This window comes from Triticum aestivum, chromosome 6B (assembly GCF_018294505.1).
Source record: "Triticum aestivum cultivar Chinese Spring chromosome 6B, IWGSC CS RefSeq v2.1, whole genome shotgun sequence".
NCBI lineage: Eukaryota > Viridiplantae > Streptophyta > Magnoliopsida > Poales > Poaceae > Triticum > Triticum aestivum.
The window spans coordinates 152958921-152969799 of NC_057810.1; the positions used below are offsets into that span (position 1 = coordinate 152958921).

At 49.6% G+C, this 10879-nt stretch overlaps 1 protein-coding gene across 2 annotated transcripts; it reads left to right on the forward strand.

Annotated features, from left to right (window-relative positions):
- The first annotated feature begins 1417 nt into the window (after nt 1-1417).
- On the forward strand, nt 1418-4694 carry LOC123136296 (uncharacterized). Of its 2 annotated transcripts, XM_044555644.1 has the most exons (7): nt 1435-1634; nt 1768-1812; nt 2320-3085; nt 3167-3225; nt 3333-3461; nt 3658-3793; nt 4049-4694. In XM_044555644.1, exons 3-7 carry the CDS (start codon nt 2381-2383, stop codon nt 4349-4351), a joined length of 1332 nt encoding a protein of 443 aa, XP_044411579.1. In that variant the 5' UTR covers nt 1435-1634; nt 1768-1812; nt 2320-2380; the 3' UTR covers nt 4352-4694. The 2 variants fall into 2 exon arrangements, with proteins under 2 accessions (XP_044411580.1, XP_044411579.1); XM_044555645.1 differs by lacking the exon at nt 1768-1812 and having other exon boundaries at nt 1418-1634.
- The last annotated feature ends 6185 nt before the right edge of the window (nt 4695-10879 follow it).

Here is a 10879-nt window from a genome sequence, read left to right on the forward strand (position 1 = left end):
ACGGAGTACAACAACATCTTCCCCACCACGACGCGCATGCACACTCTTCAATACCCCATCAACCCATGTTCAAGAATTCATCCGATTAACCAGTTAACTTGTCGATTAATCCCTACTCGTAGGGTCACCGAATAGCCTATAAATTGATAAATCGTCCGATTAATTGATTAAATGGTCGATTAACTTGCCGATTAGCCGATTAATCCCCTACTCACCAGCCAATCGAGCAGCTATCAGTTAACGATTTCCTCAACAATGCCATCAACAACGCCCCGGAGGAGCAGTGAAAAGGGCGCCCGAAGGAGGAGCGAGATGGAGAAGGCGGCGTCTAGGTTTCTAAACCCTCTAGCTTTTTTTAGTCTATGCTTTGTTAAGTTGTAATTAAACTATGTTGGAGTTGCTATGGGCTTGTTGGCCCTTTTTTTAATTTCTATTATTAAGTTTTCTATCTATTCTATTATTAAGTTCTTCATAGTTTGAGATATGTGATCGTGCTATGGGCTTGTTGGCCCTATATCAGGACTACATATTTATTGATTATTTTCTTAGAGAGCTCAGCTTGTTAGTAAGGTTCCCTTGTTAGTAACCATCTAGTGCATGAAAGCAAGCTTTGTTAGTAGGGATGAATGAGTACAACTAAGCAAGGGAGTGGCTCTTTTTTTACACAAGCCATAAATATGTAGCTACCTAGCTAGAAGAGAGGAACTAGCGGCAGTGATCGTCGCTGCATCTGTGGCGGCTAGCGTGCAAGAAAGCTGCTCGGTCAGTGCTCGTGGTGGACGCATCGGCGCATGCAGGCTCAGTCGGCGCATGCAGGCTCGGTCGGCGCATCGTGGGATCGTGGCATCGGCGCATGCAGGCTCGATCGACGCATGCAGGCTGGCTTTGTTGGGTGCATGAGCAGGCTTCTGTCCTGGCGGTGCGCGCAGACGTTTAATGCAAGGGACGGCCCAACGAAACCACGGCCCAACGGTCGAACAGTGACACCATCCAACGCGGCCCCACTTGTCAGGTCGAACAGACGACACAGTCCAGCGTGGCCCCACTAGTCAGAGTTAACGGTCAAGCCTTTAACCCGACGGCAACGTCCGTTGTGCCCAGTTATGAGGGTTTCTGGCAAGGGAGTGGGGAACATTGAGCAAAAGTTAATAGCGCGGGGATGAATGAGTAAAGCAAAGGAACCCGGGGCACAGATGTAAAAATCCCTTAACTTAATTGACCAGATGGTGTCTAGGGGTTAGATTAGCAGGAAAAATGGTTAGGCCTAATCTTAATTAGCCACTGTTCTAATTTCTTCTATTAATGAAATGACAATGATAATATATATTTTTTTCTCCCGTGGAGACAACGGAGTAAATTCTGTCTATGACAGAGGTTACAAACAAAGCGACATGTGGAGTGATTGGCGTCAGGGAGAGAAAAAATAGCCACACGTCCCCTCCTGCGGTGATCCCCCTCTTTGACTTGTAGTTGCAGGTTGCAATCGCAGCTGCTTCCGAGACTCTTGCCTGGACACGAAGAAAGGTAGTTGCATCTGGTCTCGCCGCTTCGCTGCTGTTCGTCTGTGCCCGAGAGTGACCGACCGGGCGCTACCCACTCGTCGTCTCCGATGCCTCTCCTCCTACATCATCAAGGTAACAAGATGTCTTCAGTCGCCGTATTCTTCAGTATCAGTACCACACCTGATTCCCTTGTTGCTTCCGTTGCTTCCGCAAATCCAACAAGAGAAGTTTATTTCGGTAATTTCGACTACAATCTTATTTACAGATGCGGCAGGCAAGGGAATAGAACACTGGAATTTGATGGATAGAGGTCCCTGTTCTCTTATGCTGCCCCCCTTTTGCAATTAGTTGTCTCGGCTGAGCAAGTCCCCAACTTAATCCGTGATGAATCTCAGGCCTGGTACAATGGGAGGTGCTTATGGGAGGTGCTTAGAGAAATAAACCAAGCTTTTCTTAAGCACCGGTGCTTATTTGTATAGGGTAGACGCTAGACGCTTAACTAAGCGTCTCTCCTGTAGAAATAGGCACCGGTGCTACAGAAAAACTCGGTTTATTCTTCTAAGCACCTCCTTAAGCACCTCCCATTGTACAAGGCCTCACAGATGGAACTCGATATCCCCTCATGATTTCGTGCGATTTTCCAGTCACACATAGGATTCACAATTCCCGTTCCTTTGTCCCTCGAAATTTATCCTCAGTTTTGCGTTTCCCCAGTAACTTCACAAAGCCAGCCTTATCATTGCCCCAGTAGCAAGCAAATCCTTTCTGAATGTTTCTCTGAATAACCCAACCATGTTTTAATTTATTTATTTTGCAGCCCTGCCATTTGTCGGCGTCGTCACACCACTGAGCCGTGAGCTCCCGCCGACGTGGATGTGATGTCCATCGCGTGCTGCCTGCCGGTGGTGGAGTGCGTGTACTGCCTGGCATGCACGCGCTGGGTGTGGGAGCGCTGCCTCCACACCACCGGCTACGACAGCGAGACCTGGGGCCTGGCCTCGCCGGGGGAGTTCGAGCCGGTGCCGCGGCTATGCCGGTTCATCCTGGCGGTCTACGAGGACGACCTGGAGACCCCGCAGTGGGCGCCGCCGGGGGGCTACGACATCGAGCCCCGGTGGGTGGTGCGCCGGAGGACGCCCGAGCACGCGCAGGGGCGCGCCCCGACGTACCTGCTGTACGTCGACCACCGGCACGCGGACGTCGTGCTCGCCGTGCGCGGCATGGACATGGCCAAGGAGAGCGACTACGCCGTGCTGCTGGACAACAGGATCGGGCAGGCGGGCTTTGACGGCGGCTACGTGCACAACGGCCTGCTCAAGGCCGCCGAGTGGGTGTTCGACGCCGAGTGCGACGTGCTGAGGGACCTCCTGGCCACGAATCCCGGCTACACGCTCACGTTCGCTGGGCATTCCCTCGGCTCCGGCGTCGCGGCCATGCTGGCTCTGCTGGCGGTGCGCGACAGGGAGCGGCTGGGTGGCGTGGAGAGGAGGAGGATACGGTGCTTCTCCATGGCGCCTCCCAGGTGCATGTCGCTCAATCTGGCAGTCCGTTATGCCGACGTCATTAACTCGGTTATTCTTCAGGTGAGACTCCATGCCAGTTTAGGATAAACAACCCAACTGAATTCTGCTTATATTGTCTGATTCGTGTTTGATAAATTACAGGATGATTTTCTGCCCCGCACCGACATTCCTTTGGAAGACATTATCAAGTCACTTTTCTGGTAAAGAAACCATGATCAACGGGGTAACTCATACTTGCAGGGGTTCATTCTCTGTCTAGTCTATATCTTTTCAGTGTGCCTGATGCAGTCCCCTTTCCTTTGTACAGCTTGCCATGCCTTCTGTGTGGAAATTGCCTCATAGCCACATGTATACCTGAAAGTGTGATGCTGAGAGATCCAAGGCGTCTGTACGCACCAGGCCGGCTTTACCACATTGTTGAAAGGAAGCCTTTCAGGTAGTATGATTTTGCCGGGAATATTTTTCGTGAAGTTTTTCCTACAAATAGAAGGTACTGTTCAATTCATTAGCTTATGTTTACCAGAGAAATGATGCAGAGGCCCTGGCCTCCTGGGTGACTTCAGTTTTAGTTTTTCTTGTTTGGATTTATAACATTGGCTGAGACTTATAGTTTGTTGAAATAACTGCTGCAGATGTGGAAGATATCCGCCTGCCGTTAGAACAGCAGTTCCAGTGGATGGCAGATTTGAGAACATAGTTCTTTCTTGCAACGCGATTTCTGACCATGCCATTATCTGGATAGAAAGGGAAGCCCAAAGAGCGGTAGATGTAAGCCTACGCCTATCCTCCTCTTATTCAGTTATTGCCCATAGAAGTGTCATTCACATAGTACTAACCAATCAAGGCTGAAGTTTCAAAACATAATTGTTTGCACTAATTTTCCGTGGCACCTTCTTCAGCATCAGCCCTTCTCCATCACTAGACAGATATTTTTTCTTCAGGTCTTTGTCTGTAGAGTTACTATGATGCCCAATTGTACAATGCACAAATTGCCTACAAAATTCCTTCCTCCTCATATTTCAGTTGATGCTGGAGAATGAGAGGACCATGAAAGTGCCTGAGAATCAAAGGATGGATGGTGAAACCGCGGCGACAAGGGATCACGGTGAGGAGCAGCAGGCGGCCCTGAGGCGTGCTATAGCGCTAGGGATCGCGGATGTCAACCTGCCGTCAACATACGGAACATTCGACGAAAATGCAAACCCCGAGGAGAGTGAGGCTTCGCCGGTGCTGCTTGACAGCGGCAGGCGAAGAACGGTTTGGAATGAGTGGATTGCGAGGATATTTGAGAAGGATGAATCCGGGCAAATGGTTCCACGGAGATGATGTTGCATGTTGGTAGACGGAATTATGCGTCAAAAGTACTAGAAAAATTCAGGCATACGGTTCTTGGTATCCAGTGCATGCTGTCACGTATTCGAGCATGTTTTGGAAACCTTGAAATGGCGTTGAAAGAAATAGCAATCGTTGATGTAGGCCAAATTATACATAGGTGAGATGTATTGATGAGTAACTACAGAACTGTACATTGGATCTAGAGAAAGCAGGATTATTTTAGGAGAAAAGTATTATTTTTTTCGAGTAACCGGCAGAAGCACTGGGTCGCTGGGCCTTTTTTCTTCTCTTTTCCCTTTTCTGTTTCTTTGTAAATTCAAATGCATTTTGAATTTGGATTTTCTTCCAACAGTGAACTTGTCCTGAATTCCAATTGGAATATTTCTGAATAGGTGAATATCTTGTCTAGATTTTTTGACAATCTTGTTAGGCCACTGTCCAAATGGGCTTTTTAATAATTCATATTTGAATATTTTCTACTTTTTGTTTTTATTTTTAACCCGGGATTACTTGTAGTTTAAATCACCCAAACTTAAACCACTTTCGAACCTTTGATCACTCAAGGGAAATAAGGCAAATATAAATCCTTTCTTCACTGCCCTTATGCAACTTTGGTAAAACTTTTATTCAAAGAAAATCTTTATGGCCTTTAATTAAACTCTAATTTGACTTAGGGTTTATGAATTGGTCATGTTGATCTTCAAATTCCAAACATGCAATGAAATCATGGATGCGATGCTTCTATGAATGTGTCGTGTAATATTTGTAGTTGTATCTATGATGTCTATGTCCATATCAAAATGCACATCCTAAATTTAGGTTTGGGATGTGACAGTAGCCGGGCCGGCCCAGCACGGCATGGCCTGCACGTCCCAGTACAACAACAATGCACATCCTAAATAAAAAGGCCGGCCCAACACGACACGGCTGTGTACTGGCCTGTGTTATGTTTCTGTCAAAAAATAAGAAAAAAATACATAAAAATCTAAAGGGGAGGGGGGGAGCGGGATATAAAAATATCGTGTTGTGACAACATTGAGGCTTGTATTTGGGGATAGGCCGTTGTCGTAGTCCTAAGACTGACAGTAGAATGGGGGATAGGTATGAAGAGGCAAGATCAGCCATGGTGAAGTTGTACACACAGGATTTACGAGTTCAGGTCCTTCATAGTGGAAGTAAAAGCCCTACGTCTCGGTGTCCGGAGGCGGTCGATTGGATTATATACGTGTGGTGTTACAAGGGGTGCGAACCCTTGTGCCAGAGAAGGGGGGTGGCTTATATAGAGTGCACCAGGACCCCAGCCATCCTCCATTACAAGGGGTTCAATGTACATAAAGACGGGGCGTTACTGATAACGCCAGCCATAAGTGTTATTAATGATCTTAAAGATTACGGAGTGAACGCCTGACCGTTGTAGTGTTGAGTGACTCCTGGTCTTCAGTGGGTCGAGTGGTCTCTTGTATGGTCGAGTGACACTAGGAAGGAGGGGTACCCGAGTGATATGATTGGTCGAGTGGATTGCACTTGACGTCTTCACTGGGTATTCCTTGTTGTCTCTTGGACTTCTTTGCTTCTAGGGTAGTGACCTTGGGTAGGGTGCATAGGTCAGGCCTGTGACCCTACCCTAGGTCTGTATCCTCATCATTAGCCCCCGAATGGATTGAGGTCCGGGTGGAAAGAAGGTTGAAGTTGATCTTGCTTCGAGCCTTGCGATTCATGAGTGTTTTACGCAGGACGGAAGACTCACGTTGGAACTTCAGCTTTGATTCAGTCGCCTTGATCGATTTAGAAAGTTGCCAAGTGAATTTGTAACATCATCTGTCGACTGTTTTTTCGGGGCACAGAATCTTTGGCGCGATTGATTGCAGTGTATCCCGGATTTCACAGGATTCAAAATTTCGGGGAACCGCGTAGGACGGAGCGTGCCGAAGTAAGCGGGGTGGATAAACAGGAGCGCCTCGATCTCCTCGCCACCTTTATCGCCACGTGCGTCGCACGCGACTGTTGCGGGATTTGACAGGATCGCCTGGACCCACGTGTCAGCCACTCGGAAGCGGCCCTTTATAAGGCGAGGGAGCCGAGGCGCCTGCACTGTATGCGTCTGTTTTCTCCCCTCTTCCTCTGCTTCCCCACTGCATCCGGATCCTCTGCTCTCGACGCCGCCGCTCCGCTACCATGGTGAAGGAAAAGACAGTGGCGCTGGAACGCGCGAAGAAGGCGGCGGGGGCGGTGAAAGGCAAGAAGCAGAACCGCGGATCATCGTCGCGCTCGGCGCTGCCGCCAGGTTGGATCCAAGGCGATTGGATCTGGTCTTCGCTTCGGCAGGAAGATCTGGACGAGCTGGTGGAGTCTGGGCTGATCGCCAAGGGCGCAGCGAGGCTGCCGGAGGGGGAGACGGAGCCGCAGCCACAATCGGGTGAGTGTGTACTACTCGCCACCCATGTCGACTAGGGCTTCTTGCTTCCTCCGCACCCTTTCTTCCGGGGCTTCTTGAACTTCTTCGGTGCCCAACTCCATCACTTTTCTCCCAATACCATCACTTACCTTGCTGCATTCGTGTCAATGTGCGAGAACTTTCAGGGGTGTCGACCGCACTAGGGTCTTTTCAAGCATATTTTCACCATTCGTTCTCAGTCAGTGAAGAAAGCAAACACGAGTGATGAGAAAACACATGTCATTCAGATGTGTGGGGGTTTGGGTATCCAGAAGAGGCAGAGGAGCTCTTTCCCTTCCATGACTCTTCCTGAATCGGTTAGGGGCTGGCAGTCAACCTGGTTCTACAGCCAGGACCTCGCAACTCCAGGTCAGTCGACCGGACTTCCCCACTTCACCTTTGACCGTGTTCAGACTCCTTCCTCGCTGAAAGTGATTGCTGCTGAGAGTGTGGAGACGAACATGCTAGTTGAGAGGATGGTCCAACTGATCAATCAGGGCGTCACTGGCATGGACCTGCTGGAAGTATTCCTCAGTCGACTCATCCATCCTCTCCAGGCCAGTGACCATCCCATGTGGATGTACTCTAGGGCTGACGACACTGCTCGGGTTCACCCAGAAGAAGTACCGGCCAAGACAGTGGCCATGTGATTGAAGAGCATTACAGGCAACAAGGACAACCCCAGAGGAGCCAGAGAGTCATCCCCTTCAGTGATGACAATCAGCCTGACAAGGTGTGTCCTCCATTCCGACTATTTTTGAATACACATTCTGACTGCTCTTGAGCCCGACTGACTTTTACTCGACTTCTTGTCTTGTAGGTTTTTACTGACATGTATTTGATGCCCAATGGTGAACAAGTTCTGGAGCAAGGCCAGGAGGGAGAGGCCAGTGCGGAGGAGAGTGGCGAATGGGAATCTTCGGACAAAGAAGACGAGGAGGAAAGTGAGGAGTCAGATGACGAGGAGGCGGTCGACTCATCACCTCGCTCTGAACGCCAATCCAAGCAACACCATGACCGACGGGCGGGCGCGGAAAGAACGTGGCCCCAAGCACCCAAACGTAGAAGCGCACCCGGACGTCGACTCCGGAGCCAACAGAGAAAGTCACTAAGCAGCCCAAGGTTGCTCCTCCAAAGGCTCGGAAGACTCTTCCGAGGATCAAGATGGACGTCCCTGTTGCCTCAGGGTGAGCATCTTTCCTGTGCTTATCTCTGTCGACTGATTATTCTGTTCTGACTGAATGGATCGTGTACCTTTCCAGCCCAACCTTTGCCGCGACTGACATGGATATTGACAAGGCTCCAGGAGATGAGGAAACCGATGACGCGGCCACCTCCCGAGTTGGTAAGCCCGCTCGATCAAAACTTATTTTGTCGACTAAGTTGTCGGTCAGTTGAATTTCCGATGTTTTTCTTTTCGCTGCAGCTCCACGAGACTTCGTCGTGCTTCCTAATGGTTAATAAGAAGAAGTGCCTCTGAAGGAGAGGAGGAGGAGAGGCAAGGGATCGAGCGGGAGAGGGCTTGAAGTTCAAGCCCCTTAGTCGACGCCGATGCTTGAGGCGGTGGTCGAGCAATCTGGAGATCTGGTTAGGACCAACGTTACATTCGCCGACCCGCTGACGACTAATCGTTCGTCAGGGTCGACTGTTCCGGCTCCTGCTGCTCTAGTGCAACTCCATGCATCCGACCTAGTGGCTGCTTCGGCCGCCTTGGAGCCATCACTCTTTGCAGCATATCAAACTCCAAATGACTCGCCAAGTGCTGCCAGGGAGGCTCTTCACCAGGTGAATCTTGTTATGGAGCAGGTGAAGGTGATGCATGAGGCCAGTCAGGTGGCTTATAATGCCAACATCGCTCTACAGACCAATGTTAAGGTCAGTTATCTCCCGACTGAACTTTTGATGCCCATATGTGCATCTAATATCATGGGTCTATGTTTCATATCCGATCACCCACTAGGGTGTGTCTACTTTAGAGTTTAAGAGGTCTTCCACTCCACTCGACTCATGCTGAGTCGAGTGTTTTGTCCGAACCAATGGGGGCACACAGAGTGCACCCACTGGGTGTAGTCCCCGAGACCACGGTCGACTGCTGGCAGTCGGCTGAGGTCTGAGAATCTACTTTTTTTTACTCACGTTGGGTAGACCATGCTGAGTGTTGATCCAAACCAGTGGGGGCACGCTAAGTGCACCCGCTGGATGTAGTCCCCGAGACTATTGTTGAATGTTTGATTTGGCAGTAGTCTTAGAGTAACTTTCACTGTCATTATCTTTTGTTTCTGTCGACTGATATATCTCTCTCGCTGACTGCAGAGGTCTTGTGATCTTGGGGTTTAACTTCCTGAGTTGAACAAGAAGCAAATCAGCCTCAGTCTTGATCTTGAACTGGCGAAGAAGAACCTCAAGACTTCTCAAGAAGAAACAACCATCATGGGAGGTAACCAATCGACACCTGTCCACCTCGTGGCTCGCGCCTTTCAGTGTTTTTTTCTTTCAGTCTCTTTGAACTGAGTGACTTCACACAAACAGATGTGCTAGTGAAAACCGTCAGCTTCAAGCTCGTCTAAGGAGTGTTGTTTCTTTAGAGAAAATGAAGGAAGCTCTGGAGAAGAAGGATCTAATCTTGCTGCTGCTCAGAAGGAGGCGCGAGAGAAGACAACGCTTGCGGACAAGAAGCTGGCTTCGGTCGGCAAGTTGGAAGAGGAGAACTCGAAGCTGAAGACTGCCATCTTTGAAGCCAATCGGGAAGTTAAGCAACTGAAGAAGGACAAGGAGAACCTGCCCAATGAAGTCGGAAGCCTCAAAGCAAAGACCGGCGAGCTGGAGTCCTATCTAGGACAACTTGCTGCAAAACTGGTCCTGAAGCTTGAAGGTATCATCGTTCGACTGGTTAGTTGCCGTCGATTGGAATGTCTTGTTACATTGCCGACTCACTATTTTTCCTGATTGTGCAGAACTTTGCCAGGACTTTGAGGATGACACTGGGCGGGTCGAGTCGGGTCTAAAACCCATCAATTGTCCTGTGAAAGATGACGTTGCGATGAACTTGCTGCGGTTGGAATCACACATGGACAGTGTTGTTGCTTATCTGGCTCGACTGAAGGCGGTAATGACTCGGATTGATGCCGAACTCTGGCCTCAGGTGGAACTTTCACAAGATCTCGAGTCGCTGATGACTCGACTAAATCAGATCCCTGGCTGAGTGCAGGAATGGAAGAAATCATCTGCTCGCTGTGGTGTTGACGTTGCCCTGTCATTGGTCCGAGTGCAGTGCAAAGACGCCGGAGAAGACAAGCTGGCGGCCCTCAAGGTTGTGAATACTAAGAAGCACACCTTCCAGTCCTTCATGTACACCTTCCTTGAGGCTGCCACTCATATTGCAGACAACATTGACCTTGGCAGCTTCTGTGATCCAGCCAGCCCTTCCCCTGACGAGTGACCGAAAAACATTATGCTTCACATTTATTTTCCTCGGAATGCCGAGTGATTTTTTAATCGCTAAAACTCTTTCGGGCCTGACGCCCGAGCACTTTAATCCGTGGTCTGGAACCTTTGGATTTATCTGAACTTGGTTTATCTTTGAATATGTTGAGTTTGTCTTCGAGTGGAACTTGTTCTTCACTCGGATTAGTTCTTGTACTTTTGATGCAGCTCTGAGGAAGAGGCCTCGGTCGGCCTGTACCTCGTCGTCCTTGCGGATCGGGTTGGAGCAGCTATTGGATGAGCCCTTGGCAGCATTGATCAGCTCATCAGCGAGGCACTCAGCAATGGTCTTGACGTTCCTGAAAGCGGTTCGCCTTGGCATCAGATGTTGGATGAGCCCTTGGTAGCATTGATCAGCTCATCAGCGAGGCAGCAATGGTCTTGACGTTCCTGAAAGCAGTTCACCTTGGCAACACGCTCAATCTCGTCCTTCTTCTTGATGGCGCAGCTCTGAGGAGGAGGTTGTAGTCGACCTGCACCTCGCCGTCCTTGTGGATCGGGATGGACCGTATGGCTAAGTCCCTGAGCGAGAAGATCGGTTTTCGCTCGGAATGTATTTTCAAACTTAGGCGAGTACTGGACTGCAGCTAAGCCCCCGAGTG

Excerpts from the sequence above, each read along its gene's own strand:
- LOC123136296 (XM_044555645.1), top strand. The coding sequence starts at position 2,381 with ATGTCCATCGCGTGCTGCCTGCCGGTGGTGGAGTGCGTGTACTGCCTG. Across the intron at positions 3,462-3,657 it reads GTTGAAAGGAAGCCTTTCAG|ATGTGGAAGATATCCGCCTG; the intron begins GTAGTATGATTT and ends TAACTGCTGCAG. Across the intron at positions 3,794-4,048 it reads AAGCCCAAAGAGCGGTAGAT|TTGATGCTGGAGAATGAGAG; the intron begins GTAAGCCTACGC and ends CTCATATTTCAG.